This window comes from Bison bison, unplaced genomic scaffold (assembly GCF_000754665.1).
Source record: "Bison bison bison isolate TAMUID 2011002044 unplaced genomic scaffold, Bison_UMD1.0 scf7180017864048, whole genome shotgun sequence".
In the NCBI taxonomy this organism is placed as follows: domain Eukaryota; kingdom Metazoa; phylum Chordata; class Mammalia; order Artiodactyla; family Bovidae; genus Bison; species Bison bison.
Genome location: NW_011494620.1, coordinates 2,948,720 through 2,967,121, shown reverse-complemented (window position 1 = coordinate 2,967,121; position 18,402 = coordinate 2,948,720). Strand labels below are relative to the sequence as shown.

General features: G+C 42.4%; 1 protein-coding gene across 2 annotated transcripts in view; it reads left to right on the top strand.

Moving 5' to 3' along the window:
- Positions 1–29: 29 nt before the first annotated feature.
- STOML3 (stomatin (EPB72)-like 3) overlaps positions 30–18,402 on the top strand; it is a 26,404-nt gene continuing 8,031 nt past the window's right edge. The window contains exons 1-3 of one of the 2 annotated variants that reach the window (XM_010835644.1): positions 30–567; positions 14,512–14,615; positions 14,697–14,769. In XM_010835644.1, coding sequence (XP_010833946.1) covers positions 14,574–14,615; positions 14,697–14,769 — 115 coding nt within the window. In that variant the 5' untranslated portion in view covers positions 30–567; positions 14,512–14,573. Of the gene's footprint in view, positions 608–14,511; positions 14,616–14,696; positions 14,770–18,402 lie in introns of both variants that reach the window. The other variant, XM_010835643.1, reaches the window with a different exon arrangement.

Genomic DNA, 18,402 nt, shown 5'->3' with positions numbered 1-18,402 from the left:
GTTCTTGTAGGGCACATACGATTTTCATCTTTACGTATTAAACATTGGCAATCATTGGATTATTTTAAGCAGGATGGAGATATCAGATTCAAGTGTCAGAAGATCACTCACTGCAGTGTGTACAAGGCATTGGATGAAATTTCCTCATCGGAAACTTAAGGGTGGAGATGCGTGCCCTGTGGATTGGACAGTTCATTATGATAAGCAAATTACATGTGGTATAGATGTGTTTTATATCAATGATACAGACAACTACATGGGGATAATCTACAAGAAGCAGCACAATCAGAAGGTCCTACACATACCTTTGAATTTTCTCTATGAACAGTGGCAGTCTGAACTCAGGAAGGAGATTGTTTTGTTTATGTGAACAGACTTCCTTCACCAGGGTAACTAATCCTTAGGGTGCTCACGAAAGAAGAGGAACTTCTTTCACTCTCTCACTCTGCCTCTCTGCTCTTTCTTCTCTCAAGCACATCTGGGTGCTTCCTGGAGCCTAGGTCTGGCTCCAAACCCATGAAAATTTGCCAAGAATAAAAGCTTCTCAAGAATGAGATGGATCCCGGGGCGTCCTCTCCAGAGAAGCTGGATAAAGAGAACTTAGTGGGTAAGTTCATTTTTCCTGCCTTAAGTTTATTTTATGTATATTACACAAAATGGGAGTTGTATCATTGCAGAGAGTGAGCACGAGGTGGATTAATGCATATTGAAATTGGCTTCAATTTCATTTAGAGCCCAGAATTTTGAAGTCATGGCATATTGTGGTTTTTATTTGCTTCTTGAAGACCAGTCTATGACTTGCCCTTTTTCTTAAGTGTTAGAATTTGTGTTTATCTTTATATTCATTTTTTGGCATTAGCTAGCAAAGTTATGTTGAGCAGGCTAAAATTTATTCATTCTTAAATATCATTTGATGATGGTTTGATTAAATAGAAAAGTTGGTTTGAGCGGCACCATGTCTGATATACTGATCTCTCAAGTTGAGGAAAATAGAACAGCCTGTAAATATGAAGTGTAGCTTGAATACTAATGTTCTGTATTGCGGAGCATATTGCTTGCATTATTTTAAATCTTAGGATATTTCTAAAGTAGATTCTTTTATAACTTCATTTTATGGTGGAGAAAACTGAGCCTTCGAGAGTTTGAAAACTTGGAGGTTCAGAAAATGGTTATGGTGATGATGGTGATGATGTTGGTATATGTGTGTGTATGTGTGTGTGTGTGTGTGTGTAAGTCCTAACCTGTGCTCTATACAAGTAACCTGTGCTTCATGACACCAGTTAGAAATGCGGGACACATTCGGTACGATCATTTTGTAAAAAAGAAAATATACATTTAGAGATACCTACCTGAATTGGAAAAGAGACTTTTCTCTTGAAGTAGATATAACAACACAGATAGATTGAAGACCACGGACATCATTTGGAAGGTGCATGTGGGACCACTCTTCCAGTGAACCTGGATTATTTTTTTAAGAAGTTTCATGAGACTTTTTAGCTTCCACTTAACAGGTTAAGACATCAACTGGATAAAGGGCACGGCTGAAGCTGTATCACCAGTGAAATATTTTAAAGCGTTCGTGGGTCTACTTGGTTTTGATTTTTGACTACAAGGAACAACCTGCCCTATCACAGAACAAACAGAAGTAGGGCTTATACACAACTTCTGACTTCACGTGCTCTAGGCAGTTTATGAGGTGCGATGTCGGTCCTTCTCTGAAACGTGTGGCATGTGTTTGCCCTTGCCCTCCTCCATCTTGGACACACTGAGAAAACACCACCATTTGGTCTTTCAAGCTGTGTAGGAAATTCCACACACAATGTTGGGAGAATTAAATGAATAACTGAGTCCTAGTTATCACCCCCAGTAGGAGCCCTCTGCAGAATGTGCCTCAGGCTTGGACCAAATTTCGAAAGCCCCAAGGGTACATTTCTTCCTGACTCCAAGTTCCGTGACGTCACAAGGATAAATCAGAATGTACAGAATGCTATAAACTAGGGCTTTCCCTCCCCACCCAGGGACCTCATTAGCACTTCTCATTAGCCTTGGACAGAAAACCCTACCCCTTCCTTTTTTTCTTTCTTGTTTTTCTTTAAGAGGTAAAGTGAAGTTAATTGGCATCTCGGTCATCTCCATCTTAGAAATTCTTCTCAACGTCAACATGCAAAAGAATCTTCCTGGGGATTGTTTTTAAAACACAGATCTGGTCCTCACCTCTAGAAGTTTTCATCCTTCTCAGACCTTCTGAGTCTGAGATGGAATTAGAAGTTTGCCTCCAAGTAAATTCCTAAACTAGTGAGGTTGCCAGATTAAGATCACATTTTGAGTGATTTAATTTAAATTTGGTTTCTTAAATTTAGCAATTCTGCATTTTTCCTTAAGGAAAAAAAGCTCTTGATACAACAATCTGTGTGGATATTTGAGAGAAAAAGGGAGGAGGACAGACAAATTGCAGGTGATGAAAAGATAGTGTTTACCTGTTGGGTTTCACTTTAGATTTTATGTTCGGTACTTAAAATCCTTGTTTCACTAGAGAAAGGACCAGGAAGTTGCTGAGACTCTGTTTTACTGGCTATATCTCCCCAGGATCAGAAGCAAACAGAAAAGGGGAAAGAATTTGTAACACTCTTTGCCAGGCCCAGAGAAAGTGATTGTTTTTATTCCACATACATTTTATTCCCCACCCAGCAAGAAGCATCTGGTCTTTCCTGTTCTAAAAATACACAAGACTTTTTTTCACTTGACTTGAGTAGTTTTTTTGCATAGAGAGTCCCATGGACAGAGGAGCCTGGCAGGCTACAGTCCATAGGGTTGCACATAGTCAGACATGACTGAAGAGACTTACCATGCAGATGGGTAGATTTTTATTTTTAAAGTGCTTTTTAAAATTATAATGGTAGCAAAAAATAAGAAAATTCTGAGCAGTATAAACCAGTCATACTTCCAACACTCAGAATTAACCACTGTTAATATTTTGGTTAATTTTCATCCAATATAGTTATTGTTGTTTTTTTAATGTGGACCATTTTTAAAGCTTTTATTGATTTTGTTACAATACTGCTTCTGTTTTATGTTTTGGTTTTTTTGCCCACAAGGCATGTGGGATTTTAGCTCTCCCTGCTCCCAGCATTGGAAGGTGAAGTCTTAACCACTGGACCACCAGGAAGTCCCCATCCAATATTTTTTCTAATCATACTATTTTACTAACAAGGATTATACTGTCCATATAATTTTACATCTTACGATTTTTTTCTTTTAACAATATACCACAGCAATTTTCAGCTTCCCTGGTGGCTCAGATGGTAAAGAATCCGCCTGCAATGCCGGAGACCCAGGTTCGATCCCTGGGTTGTGAAGATCCCCTGGAGAAGGGAATGGCAACCCACTCCAGTATTCTTGCCTGGAGAATTCCATGGACAGAGGAGTCTGGCAGACTAAGTCCATGGGGTCGCAGAGTTGGACATGACTGAGTGACTTACACAGATAGCAATTTTTTCATGTTTTTGTAACTTAAAAATTTTTTATGGTTTTTTGGCGAGATGTCATGGTTCACTTAATTATCCCTCCATTGTACTTTCAGGGTGTTTTTCTTTTTTTTTCAGGGTGTTTTGATTTACTGCTCTTATAAATAACACTATCATGAGAATGTTTGGGCATAAATCTTAAGGACAAAGTATTTGTATTTATTATGGGTAGTTATTTCAGACAGAAAAGGAAAGGGAGAGATGAGAATGATTTTAAGGAAAATGTTTTCTCTTTATTTTCTTCCTATAATGGTGGGAGTTGAGAGATAACACCTATGAAGGCGAAAACTTGAGGACCTGTTGTTCTCAGGTTAATTGACTCTCTTGAGAGCAAACAGAATCTTCTCTGATGGATCATTATTTCCAAACAAGAAACTTCAAACATATCAATACATCTATCCATCCTGTTGCTGAACATCATTTTTGATAGTCCAAAGTGTTGAGAGCACTGCCAACTTCATTCATTCAATGAACGAATCCAGAAACCACTGTGTTTCAGGAGATGGAGATGTCAAAATAAAATGCCTGCTCTCAGAGCAGTAAAAATTCACAGGAAAGTTAACTAAAAATTACAATGTACTATGAAAAGTGATGGTAGGCGGTGTTGTAGAAACTCAGAAGAGGAGCCCCTGGAGGTGAAGGTACGATTGGAAAGTCTTCCTAGAAAAGAAAGTGAGAGAAAGGAGAAGGTAGGGTGTGCAGGGGGTCTAGGGAACACAGAAGCCCACATAAAGCACAAGAACAAGTGAGGACTTTGGTGTTTTCTCTACCAAAGGGGATGTTTATGTGCTGTTAGCGTGTGATCTAGTCACCTAGATCCAGAAGTAAGAGAGACTGGGAGCTCCCTGGAGATCCAGTGGTTAAGACTCTGCACTTCTAATGCAGGGGGTGTGGGTTCGATCCCTCATCCAGGAACTGAAAGCCCACGTGTTGCGCAGCAAGGTCACAAAACTAAAACAAACAAAAACCGATAAACAACCAACTCCATCCCCCAAAAGAAAAAAAACAGAAGTGAGAAGAGAAGGCACTGCTACTTGAAAAACTAGATCGAAGATGCTCTAAGAGCCCATGTGTCAAGCCTGGTCTCTGAATGCCAGGCGTGGGAGTGGCTACTGCGTTTGACCGATGGCGATGGATGGAGTCCCATAGGAGGCTGTGGGCCAGGCTGCCTGGGGTGGGAGAAGGTTATATAAAGAGGGGCACGCGAGTGGGGCTTTGGTTGGCAACGCTTACGTTCTTGGGCTGAAAGGGAGTGTGCACAGTACTAAAAACATTATTTTTACACCTTTTTGAATATTCCATTTCAAAATACATCTTAACTCTTTCTTTAGAAGACCAAATGGTTAAAAAGAAACTTAGTATTAATATAAATGTGTCATGAAGTTCATGTCTGTAGTTGAGATGTAAATCTCAGTTTAGAAAACTCTTGGGGTTATGGAATTTTATAGCCCTAAGGACTAGCGATGATGATTAAATCATCACCTACACTGATTTGGCAGTTTTACAGCAAAGATCTGGTTGTCTTTCTCAGTGTCTCTCTGTCTCTCTCTCTCCTTCTCTTTCTTAAGGTTCTAAAAGTGGTCTGAAAGAACTTACAGAGTCAGTGACCAAGCCACTTTTTAGGAGGTAGAAACCTGTAGGAGTTAGGGTTTTATTGTACGTCCTCTTTTAAAATATAGTTTTTGCACATGGAGAGGAGCCATCCACTGGATGGGCCAGAATATCCACAGCTGATATTTAGAATTGTATGGTAAAAATAAATAAATTAAGAAAAATATGGATACACGTATATGGATGGCTGAGTCCCTTCACTGTTTGCCTGAAACTACCACAACATTGTTAGATGACTATACCCCAATACAAAATAAAAAGTTTAAAGTTTGGGGGAAGAAAAAGAAAACAAATGTCAGTTGTCAAAGCACACACTGACCTGGACAAAATTAAATAGGCAAAAAAGGAAAACCTTACTCAAGCCTATTGCCGTCGAGGAGAGAGGAGGTCAAAACTCAGTCTGAACCAGCACCACCGAAACGAAGAGGTGTAGGGTGTTTCTTGTTTGTTTTTATACAATTTTGGTTGTTGTTTGGCTTGCGGGATCTTAGTTCCCCAACCACAGATGGAACTCAGGCCCGGGAAGTGAAATTGCCCAGTCTTATCCATTAGACCACTGGGAAATTCCCCAGGGTGTGGGGTTTTTAAAGGCTGCAGTGCACTAGTGGAAAAGTATGAATGACTTTGCAGGGTGGTCATAGACCATTTGGGTTTGGTTTGCTAATAAATTTCCCACATCTTTATGACGGGCAGTATATTTTACAACTTGCAGCGCAGTGTCTACTGAAGTCAGTCTCCTACCGCCCACAGAGACTGGGAGTGACGGGTGCTGTCTTCTTAGCAGTTGCGTTTCAAGAGAAGGTCTCCCAGGTCCTTGAGATAGATAGTCCCAGATTGCAAAAACCGGCAAGAGGTTTTGAAAAAGGCTTACATCTCAAAGGGGCAGAGAAAGAATTTACAAGGATAAATGTTCTAAAGGAAGTGCTCATGGAAAAGGGAAATCAGGGGCCTTGAGTCAAGAAGAATCTCTTTAAAGGTTCATCAAGCTGAAGGAAATGTTCAAAACTTGAGGAAATTCCTAGGCAGTGGCCTAGCTCACTAGGGGGCTTCCTAATGAGATCAATGATTTCTTTGTGTGTGTTGTGTGCTCAGTCACTTCAGTGGTGTCCGACTCTGCAACCCCATGGACTGGAGCCTGCCAGACTACTCTGTCCATGGGATTTTTCAGGCAAGAATACCAGAGTGGGTTGCCAGGTCCTCCTCCAAGGCATCTTCCCAACCCAGGGATCGAACCCACATCTCCTGTGTCTCTTTCACTCCAGGCAGATCATTTACCACTAAGCCACTGGGGAAGTACTATTAATTCCTTTACATGTAATTTATTTAATCCTCAAGGCTAGCTATAATTGTGCTAACAGAGAAGGAAACTAAGACCCCAACAGGCTGAGTAACTTGGAAGGCGTCATCTAGCTTTCATGTGCAGTGTCTCATTTAGAACGCAGGGTCACGGGACCTGGGACCTACAGTTTCCATCCCTGTAAGCACTGCCCACAGGCTGGTTGTGCTAAAGCTCTTCCATTCTCTCCATCCTCTTTTTTTTCTGAGTTTGCAGAGCAAGCAGTGAGCTTTCCATCCTCAGTACTATCCTGCCCATGGGTACAGTGCATAAGTCTTAAACCCTTGGCTTGAGAGACTGAATACACAAACAGACAAAAGGCTGGAGCGTATCTAAAAATAGGACTCTGACCACCAACCTGCAGCAACCAGCCCAGAAAACCAACCCTTCATCTATAATAACCAGCCCAGGAAGCCAGCCTGCTAGATGGCAGATTTGCAGGGAGTCAGATTGTTATCTCTGACAACAGTTCAGGAAGCTGAACAATTACTTCTGTAACAATCAACCCCCAGTGGCCAGGGCTTGATTAATAACTGACAGCTCTCCTGCTCTCTGATTGCAACTTAGGATCAACAGAAGAAAACCACACGGCACTCCTCTGTGATGGTTCTCCTAGACCATCACATAGGATGCTCTGCCTCTAGTTTGTCCACGCGTAACTTCACCAGGGTGACAGCCTCCAATCAAGGCACACCTGGAGCCTTCCATTTTTCCCCACTATAAAGCTTTCCCACTCCTCTGCCTACCTTTTAGTCTCTGCTTGTGATAGCAAATCCTGAATAAATAGCCTTTGCTTTTCTCTTTGCTGGCTGGTTTTCATTCCCACAGGCTCAATATGTGTAAGTCTATGTAATCACCACCCAGATCAAGATACGGAACATTTCCAGCACCCTGAAAAGCTCTCTCATCTCTTCCCAGATAATACTCAACTGCCCAAACTCCACTACCCAGAGACAGTCTACTCTGACTTCAAACATAATAGATTAGTTTTGCCTTTTCTTGAATTAAATGATACAATATGAGATCATGCAGTATGTATTCTTATGTTGTTGTTGTTTAATTGCTAAGTTGAGTCTGACTCTTTTGAGACCCCATGGATTGTAGCCCGCCAGGCTCCTCTGTCCGTGGGATTTCCCAGGCAAGAATACTGGAGTGGGTTGCCATTTCCTTCTCTAGGGGATCTTCCTGACCCAGGGATCAAACCTGTACATCCTGCCCTGGCAGGCAGATTCTTTACCGCCAAACCACCAGGGAAGCTCATGTATTCTTATACATGGAATCAGAAAGTATGTACTCTTATGTCTAGCTTATTTTGCCCAATGTTTTGTCTATGAGATTCATTCATATTTTGAATATTTTGAATTCATATTTTGAATGCTATAGGAGTATAACTTTTGTCTTTTTTCCTGAGTAATCTTTTATATGAACATAAAACAACTTTGTTCATTCTACTGTTGATGGGTCTGGATGGTTCTTTGTTTCTTGGATTTTATGAATAAAATTGCAATCAACATTCATGAATATGCTTTTCTCCATAATCAGCCTTCATTTCTCTGAGATATTACTTAAAAGTTGAATACTAAGTCATAAAGTAAGTGTGTATTTGGCTTTAATAGATACTTTCAAATAGTTTTTCAAGGTGATTTTATCAATTTGCATCTATGAAACCTCCAATTGCCCCACAACCTTGATAAAATGTGGCGTTGCTGCTGCTGCTGCTGCTAAGTCACTTCAGTCGTGTCCGACTCTGTGCGACCCCATAGACGGCAGCCCACCAGGCTTCCCTGTCCCTGGGATTCTCCAGGCAAGAACATTGGAGTGGGTTGCCATTTCCTTCTCCAATGCGGGAAAGTGAAACGCGAAAGTGAAGTCGCTCAGTCGTGTCTGACTCTTCGCGACCCTGTGGACTAAAGCCCACCAGGCTCCTCCATCCATGGGATTTTCCAGGCAAGAGTACTGGAGTGGGGTGCCATCGCCTTCTCTGAAAATGTGGCATTATCAGTCTTTAATTGTTTGCCATTCTGGAAACTGTGTATTATTATCTAATTGTGGTTTTCATTTCCCTGATGTATACTGTACATCATTGTTTTGGTGTTTTTAAACAGTGTCATTACCTAAATGGCTATTTCTGCTTAGAGAGGAATTGACTATGTATAGTAACACATATCTGTGGGCTTGAATTGTATATAGTACTGATCTCGACTGAAGTGACTTAACAGTAGCAGCAGCAGCAGATCAAGACAAAATTGGGAAATAAGAAGCAAGTCATCTAAACTATTTGATTTCCTAAAATTTGTTTCTACTTATAATGCCATCTAAGTGGGGTTAGTGATCTAGAATATTCCTTCCCTACTTCCTAACCTCATAGGAGTTAACATCTTGCCCTGAGTGTTTACACTTAGTCCTGGAGAGTATTTAAGTCTCCTCTGGTGCTATGGGCTGCATCTAAGCTCCAGGAACAAAGCCCCAGAGGCATGCACCTACAACTTGAAGCTTGGTTTTGCCTCACTGCCAAAGATTGTAGAACTTGCGGGTACCATTTTACTTAAACAGAGATTAAGGTGATGGTGACAGTGCTAACCAGGATGCTTTCTGGCTGCAAAATGAAGAGTTGGCCTCAGTTATCCCTAAATCCCTTCCAACTAAAGTCCCAGAGTCCTTCTCCCCAGAGTCAGCAGTGCTGGGACTCTGGTGTCTGTGCCGTATGGCTCATCTTTTGTTTCGCCAATCGAGGGGAAGATGTTCACCAGACACTGTGCTGTGCTTCATCCCCACTTACTTCACCAGCTGTGTGTATCTGAGAGGGAAGTGCAGCAGAGCCAGGACCCTGTTATCACACTGTCCTGTTGTCGATTTCCCTGTTAGATGTGAACTCTTATTGGAAAGTTCCCCGTTTTATTCTCTTGCATCTGCAGCTCTAGCACCGCGTACCTGACATATAACTGCTAAAAAGTGAAAAAAGTGAAGAGTTAGTCAGTCATGTCCGATTCTTTGCAACCCCATGGACTGTAGCCAGGCTCGTCTGTCCAAGGAATTTCCCAGGCAAGAACACTGGAGTGGGTTGCCATTCCCTTCTCCAGGGGATCTTTCTGACCCAGGGATTGAACCCAGGTCTCCTGCCTTGCAGGCAACTTCTTTACCGTCTGAGCCATCATGGAAACCCCAAGCTGGTAAAATATCTGTTAGACGGATGAAGGAGAAATCCGGGTCAATTTGCTGCCCCCAGCAAAGTCCAGTTCTCCACCAGGGAGTAATACGATGGCAACTTCATGGTATGGGGACAATTACGCAGTTGGATGGCATCACTGACTCAATGGACATAAGTTTGGGTAAACTCTGGGAGTTTGTGACGGACAGGGAGGCCTGGCATGCTGCGGTTCATGGGGTCGCAAAGAGTAGGACATGGCTGAGTGACTGAACTGAACTGAACTGACAATTACCCAGAGGAAACACCCCTCCACATATTAGGATAAAGCAGGAGATGAACAGATGGCTAAAGCAGGAGATGATCAGAGAGGATATGGCCCCTTTTCTTTCCACCACCCCCTCAAGGGAATGGCTCAGGGAAGGCTCTGGAAGGATCCTTGTGTAGGATAAGGTAAAGGGTGGGTATGGGAGATGTATGAAGAGCCTTTATAATACAATCTCAGTATTTCCTTTGAATTGGAATTGTAATCCTCAAATCCACTTCTCAGCACAGCGTCCTGGTTTTAGCTGTGGGGGAAGTGGGGAGGAAGAAGGCTGGTTCTGCAGGAGGCTGCAAAAGCAGCTTGGTGCTCCCCCAGAGTTGCTGTGCTCACAACGCTGAGCTGCACAGCCTTGAGGGGACGGTGACAGCCCCACTTTAACAGCAGCTAATGACACCCCAGGCTCCACTGATCCTCCTGGGGCAGCGGCCTGGGTAATTCTAATGCTCAGGTGTAAATCTTGGAAGATTAATCATGTCCTAATCATGTCCTCATCTCTGGCCTCTCTCTCGGCACATTTAGTACTTAACAGAGCCACGCTCGCAGGTAATGATGCTAGGGACTGCGGCGGAGCTCATGGAGGTCAGGGCAGTTTTCTCCGTGACCAGCACTTTCTATTGCAGCTTGGTGTTAAGGCTGTAGAGTCTGGACGTGTCTAGGGCTTGCTTGGGCTCCCCTGGTGGCTCAGACGGTAAAGAATTAGCCTGCAATGTGGGAGACCTGGGTTAGATCCCTGGGTTAGGAAAATACCCTGGAGGAGGGCATGGCAACCCACTCCAGTATTCTTGCCTGGGAAATCCCATGGACAGAGAAGCCTGGCGGGCTACAACCCGTGGGATCGCAAAGAGTTGGATACAACTGAACGACTAAGCACAGCAAAGGGCTTGCTCACGGCATAAAGTGTAGCTGAGGTCCTTGTTGGAGTCCCAGCTCCCTGTGCGTGTGGTAGTGTAAAGTCACAGCCCCCAACACCCCTAGGTTTCTGAGCACCAACTGTGACAGTGTCAGCAGGGCAGAAACACACCAAAGGGGCAAAGACTGTGCTGCGTTCTCAAAGCTTTCCTCAAGATGCCAGCAAAGTGCGAATCATCTGGGAGAGTCATGTCCAAGCAAGGTTATTGCAGCCTTGTTTGTAAAAGCAAAATTGCCAGTAACCATAATATCCATCAATAGGAGAACAGCTAAATAAAACTTTTTTTTTTGAGTCACACATTTAATATATGAGGCAACAATGAAGAAGAATAAGGTAGATCCAGATGTAGTGCCATGGAAATATCTCCAAAACGTATTCAGTGAATATATTTTGAAGGCAAACGGAGAAGAGGAGGGCAGAGGATGAGATGGTTAGATAGCTTCACCAACCAACGGACATGAATTTGAGCAAACTCCGGGATATAGTGAAGGACAGGGAAGCCTGGCATGCTACAGTCCATGGGGTCACAAAGAGTCAGACATGACTTAAAAATTGAACAACAATATTCAGTTTTAAAAAAAAAGTAGAAACAGTGTGATGCCATTTCTCACAAAATCTACAAATCAAAACCAGGGTTTTCTAACTGTAGATACAAGTATGTAAATACACAGCAATCGGTCTCTAAGGACATATACCAAACTAAGTGGACTGAGGAGAGGATGGTTGGGGGACTCCAGTTTTATTCATATTTCTTGGATTTTTTATGAATGAGAATGTACATATACAAGGTCTGTCATTAGTAATAACTTTTAAAATGCTAATAAATAAAACAACAAAGATTCTATGAGAAGGCACAAAATGGCATTTTATCCTGCATAATAATAGTCTGATCTACCCCGATGTGGTCCAAAGTTTCGGAAGGTGATATATTGGAAATTTAAACTTTGATGTACGCAGGTAAACCCTTATTGTTATGGAGTAGATCTTTATGTGCATTTAAAGCCTATTAAAGAATATTTGCACTCAGAAGTTTTTCACATGAAATATGTATCTGAAACTTAGATGCTTTTCATTTATTAGAATGCAGCAACTGAAAAGACTGAAAGTAAATGGTGAGGACAGGGTGTGTGGGGATAGGCACAGGGTACAAACTCTTTCAAGGGCACTTACCATCTATCAAAATTGTAAATACTAATCCCCTTGACCTAACACTTCCACTGCTGGGAATTCTCCTACACAAGTCCACAAAGATACACATTAGGACTCCTCACAGCATTATCTCTGAGAGCAAAATCCTAGGATCTTGTCTCAGTTCAGTTGCTCAGTCTTGTCCGACTCTTTGCAACCCCATGGACTGCAGCACACCAGGCCTCCCTGTCTACCACCAATTCCTGGAGCTAGCTCAAACTCATGTCCATCGAGTCAGTGATGCCATCCAACCATCTCATCCTCTGTTGTCCCCTTCTCCTCCCGCCTTCAATCTTTCCCAGCATCAGGGTTTTTTCCAGTGAGTCAGTTCTTCCCATCAGGTAGCCAAAGCATTGGAGCTTCAGCTTCAGCATCAGTCCTTCCAATGAATATTTAGGACTGATTTCCTTTAGGATGGACTGGTTTGACCTTCTTGAAGTCCAAGGTACACTCAAGAGTTTTCTCCAACACCACAGTTCAAAAGCATCAATTCTTCAGTCCTTAGCTTTCTTTATAGTTCAACTCTCACATGCATGTATGACTACTGGGAAAAACCATAGCTCTGACTAGACGGACCTTTGTTGGTAATGTCTCTGTTTTTTAATGTGTTGTCCAGGTTGGTCATAGCTTTTCTTCCAAGGAGCAAGCATCTTTTAATTTCATGGCTGCAGTTATCATCTGCAGTGATTATGGAGCCCAAGAAAATAAAGTCTCTCACTGTTTCCATTGTTTCGCCGTCTATTTGCCGTGAGGTAATGGGATTGAATGCCATGATCTTCGTTTTTTGAATGTTGAGTTTTAAGCCAGCTTTTAAGGATCCTTGTAAATATTCATAAATGCATGTTTGTCAAAGCACTGGTAGTAGTAAAATGGATAAGTGAGGATGAATTTGAGATGGTATCAGTGAGGCTTAGTGTCTTCTGTGGTTGGCCTGGACAACAGTGTGGATGGCTAAGGCAGTCATTGGGACAAAGGTAGCATAAGGTGTATGTGGATCATCTGAGTGGAGATACCAGCAAGTATTATTAGTTCCAGTGCCTGTGTGGAATGGGGAATTAATCAGAGGAAGTTAGGGGTGAGGGTGTGGTTGGTTGTCAAGGAGAAGAGAACAGGAAGCAGTAAGGATTTAAAACAAGGTGAAATAGTGAATGTAAATAATTCTAAAGTACAGGGATCTACCAGACCTGGATGCTTTACAAACAAGAATCATAGTACTTGAGAAATTATGTAATTGATGTGATTAAAGCTATAAAGCTTTAAGTGGCTGAAATATGGTTTGAATTTAGTTCTATCTCTTCCTAGGTGATATTAAGCTAAAATGCCCCTGCTGTGGTAGTATGTGATTAGCAAAAAGACACTGAATGTAGTGAGCTGATGTAACAAAATTCTATGAAAAAACAAAATTATCAAATATCAGTGCCTGACAAGTCTCTGTAATATTCATCAATCTGTAACATAGGGACAATGGTAGTAATAGACATTTACTAAGACAGATATAGGGCCTTTCCTGATGGCTCAGCAGGTAAATCAGCTTGAAATACAGGAGACCCAGGTTCAGTCCCTGGGTCGGAAAGATCCCCTGGAGGAGAAAAATGGCAACCTACTCCAGTGTTCTTGCCTGAAAAATCCCACGGACAGAGGAGCCTGGTGGGCTATAGTTCAAAGGGTCATGAAGAGTTGGACATGACTGAGCGACTATGCACAAACACGAAGGTAGATACTAATGTATGGGTTAGGTGCCTTATGTAAACAATCCCATTTAGTCCTCATCAAGTTCTTCAAGGTAGGTAATATCTGCCCCCACCCTACAGATGAAGAAATTGAGGCTCAGAAAGATTGAGTGGTTTTTCTGAGACCACTAGGGAGTTAAAGACTCTCATAGAAACTCAAACGTAAGCACTCTTGAAAATGTTTTTCCTTGTGCTACAAGGTCTCCTTTGGGATAATAGTACCTGCCTATCTGCCTCAGAGGTTGTCTTGATTTCACCTGGGGAATTCTGAGGCCCTGGGAATCTGTCTTTTATTTATTTATTCCATTTTTATTACTTTTGACTGCACCATGAGACATGCAGGCTGGACCTGTACCCTGGACCACCGGGGAAGTCCTCAGGAATCTGTCTTTTAAGATGGCACCCTGGTGATTTTCATGTGGGTGGTTTTATGTGTTTTGAGAGTAATAAACCATGGCAGCCCTATGTAAATGCTATGGTTATTATTATTATTGATTGCTATGAGATGTGTCTTGGAAGGGACAGGTCCATCTTCATCTAAAAACCTGAAGGAATATTTTCTGTGTGTGTGTGTGTGTGTGTGTGTGGTATTACTGCCATCAAGAGTGTGTGTGGATTCAGGTTGCTTCCTCAGCCCCATTCCAGCTTGGCCAGCTCCCTGGATGGTTTCTTCATGCATGCCACTGAATCGCTTTCCTAAGAACCATGTCAGTTACAGGCTTGCCTCCTTCCCGTTACCCAGGCATCAAGAATAAAGGGCTTGGTGTATGTGGCTGGATCCTGCTTTTCTTTTCTTTCCTGCTGATGGTCATTACCTTCCCGATCTCCATATGGATGTGCTTGAAGGTAATACCCTGGGAAACAGATTGGTCTCTCTGTGTGAGTTGATGAACCATTAACACTAAATGCTCTCCCTTCATCTCTTAGATCATTAAGGAGTATGAACGTGCTGTTGTATTCCGACTGGGACGCATCCAAGCTGACAAAGCCAAGGGGCCAGGTATAACACTGGTTTCGTTGAACTATCATCAGGTTTACTTGAACTCTGTGACGTTGCTAATGTTTGTTTTCAACTCACTGAAATGGCAATTTCATAGGACAGATTCTAATATTCTTGAAAGAAGAGTCTATTCAAACAGTAACTTAAAAGGCACATGGAGGAGAATGGTTATTTGCTACACCTCTCTAGTAACATCTGTTGTCTGCCCCCTAATAAGATGTATTTAACTAAAACCATTCTCTGTTCAACTGTACTGTGGAGTCTCTGGGGAACTTCCTTATTCACTCTGTGTGCTCTGCACTTGGCCATGTACTAAAGCAGGCACTCAGGTGTCTGTTACATTTTTAAACATATGAGAAACTTCAAAAGGAGAAGCTTGTTACAGAGACTTGGCCATTTCAAGTAGTATGATCCTACTTGTCTAATATAGACTTCCCTTGTGGTCTAGTGAAAGTGAAAGTCACACAGTCGTGTCTGACTCTGTGACCCCCATGGACTATACAGTCCATGGAATTCTCTAGGCCAGAATACTAGGGCTTCCCTGGTAGCTCAGTCTGTAAAGGATCTGCCTGCAGTGCAGGAGGCTCAGGTTTGATCCCTGGGTCGGGACGATCCCCTGGAGAAGGAAATGGCAAACCACTCCAGTAACCTTGCCCGGAAAATCCCATGGACAGAGGAGCCTGGTGGGCTGCATCTATGGGGTCGCAAAGAGTCAGGCATGACTGAGTGACTAACACTTTCACACTGGTGGTCCAGTGGCTAAGTCTCCGAGCTCCCAATGCAGAGGACCTGGGTTCAATCCCTGGTCAGGGAGCTAGATCTCACATGCTTAACTTGCATGCCTCAATGAAGACCCTGTGCATTGTCTAATAAGGAACCTAAGGGAAAGAAAGCAAGAAATGCTTGTTAATGGGTATTTTTATGAGTTCATCCAAATAGCGGTGATGGGATTATCCAACTGAGGAATTACAGAGCAAAGGTAAACCCTTTCTAGTCATGTTTCACCTGGTGGAGCCAAGGTTATAACTTAGAAAAAAAATTGGATTTGATATAGGTGGAATAACCACAGCTTGAAGGACTCTGGAGAAAAGTCTCTTCTAAATGAATTTTCCCAGAAGAGTTCACCACTAAATGTCCCAGGGTAAGAAATCTCGTCATACACGTCTCTGGGGCTGAGGAGTTACCTCAGAATGTCACAAGAGCCAGAGGGAAACAGGCCAAATTGCTAACAGAGAACCTCTCCACTTCTGTAAATCGTAAACTATTCTTTAATAATAAAAGTATTCATAACAGGAGTTACTACTTCTTGAGAACTTAATACATGCCTGGCACTATGATTTTTTTTAAATAATTTTATTTATTTATTTTTATTTGTGTTTCTTCTGCATCCTCCTTGCTGTGTGGGCTTTTCTTTAGCTGTGGTGAGCGGGGGCTACTCTCTAATTGCGGTGTGCGGATTTCTCATTTCAGTGGCTTCTCATGGTGGAGCAGGGCTCTAGGGCATGCAGGCTTCAGGAGTTGCAGCTCCTGGGCTCCAGAGCACAGGCTCAAGAGTTGTGGTGCATGGGCTTAGTTGCCCCGTGGCCTGTGGGATCTTCCTGGACCAGGGATCACACCTGTGTCTCCTTCATTGACAGGTGGATTCTTTACCACTGAGCTACCAGGGCACTATGTTTAGCATTTTATTGCGTTATCATGTTGTGTGTGTACTGGTCGCTCATTTGTATCTGACTCTTTTCCATCCCATGGACGGTAGCCGGCAAGGCTCCTCGGTCCATGGGATTTCTCAGGCATGAATACTGGAAAGGGTTGCCATTCCCTTCTCTGGGGGATCTTCCTGACCCAAGGGTTGAACCCAGGTCTCCCATATTGCAGGCAGATTCTTTTGCCATCTGAGCCACCAGGGAAGCCCTGATCATGCTTAATCTTCACTATCATCTTATAGGAATTGGGTGACTGAAGCTCAGAAAAATTAGATGAATGTTTCTAGGTCACAAGCTAGTAACCAATAGGGCTGGGACTTACCTCTGACTAGTTCTAAGGGCCATGATTTTAACCGGTCACTTAGCACCCAAAAAAGGAGTAAATTAGGAAGTAATCCTTACCTCAGAAAGGCTTAGAGACCAAAAGAAAGAAAGCACCTTAGCAGTGTTTTCTGTTGATGCTACTAGCCCTTTGCAAGGTACCCAATGCAAAAACTTGTTTCTTCTTTGAAAACAAAAACAGAATCTTTTCGGTAAATGGAAAAGGATGGGTGTCCCCATCGTGCTGACATGCTTGTGATTCTAGTCTTGGTCACTCTTGCTGTAGAGAAGCTTCACCAGAGCAAAGTTAAGGCATCATGGAATCCTCAAAGCAGTGTCCTCAGCCCTCCCTGCTCCCCAGTCTAATACTTGACAGCTCAGAGAGAAGTAAGAGTATTCACAATTGAGGAAAGTCGTTGTATATGAGCTAGAACACAGTTACAGAGAAACTGTAAATGTTGTAACACATTAGTTTTAGGGACACTGAAATCCTGGGAAGATTTTAATGCTAACATTCCTTCAGTCCTGAAGAATATAAAAGAATGTGGACAGACATTGATATTCAAGGCCTAAAGTCTATGCTTGAATCTTTGTACAGATACCTTTAACCCAGGGAAAAACCAATTTCCAAAATATTCTTATAAATAAATGTCTAACTCAATACTTGAATAGAAGTAGGTCCAATGTTTTTTAATTTTTAATTTCAATTGGAGGATAATTGGTTTATAATATTGTATTGCTTTCTGCCATCAGCATGAATCAGCCACAGGTATACATAAGTCCCGTCCCTCTTGAAGAATATCTAATAATTAAATGTTAGGGCTTCCCTGGTGGTCCAGTGGTTAAGACGCTGTACTTTCACTGCAGGGGTGTGGGTTTGATCCCTGGTTGGGGAGTTAAGATCCCACAGGCCTCTCAGCCAAGAAAAACCAAAACATAAAACAGAAGCTATATTGTCACAAATTCAATAAGGACTTTAAAAAATGGTCCATAGAAAAAATATTGAAATAAATCAAAATTATATGCCAAGAATCTTTAGCTTCTTAACAAAAGATTTTAATTTCTAGGGAATCACTTTCCTTTAGTCCTTAACTCATCAGGTCAGTTCAATTCAGTCGCTCAGTCATGTCTGACTCTTTGTGACCCCATGAATCCCAGCACGCCAGGCCTCCCTATCCATCACCCACTCCCGGAGTTCACTCAAACTCATGTCCATCGAGTCGGTGATGCCATCCAGCCATCTCATCCTCTGTCGTTCCCTTTTCCTCCTGCCCCCAATCCCTCCCAGCATCAGGGTCTTTTCCAATGAGTCAGCTCTTCGCATGAGGTGGCCAAAATACTGGAATTTCAGCTTTAGCATCAATCCTTCCAATGAACACCCAGGACTGATCTTCTTTAGGATGGACTGGTTGGATCTCCTTACAGTCCAAGGGACTCTCAAGAGTCTTCTCCAATACCACAGTTCAAAAGCATCAATTCTTTGGTGCTCAGCTTTCTTCCTAGTCCAACTCTCACATCCATACATGACTCCTAGAAAAACCATAGCTTTGACGAGATGGACCTTTGTTGGTAAAGTAATGTCTCTGTTTTTTAATATGCTGTCTTGGTT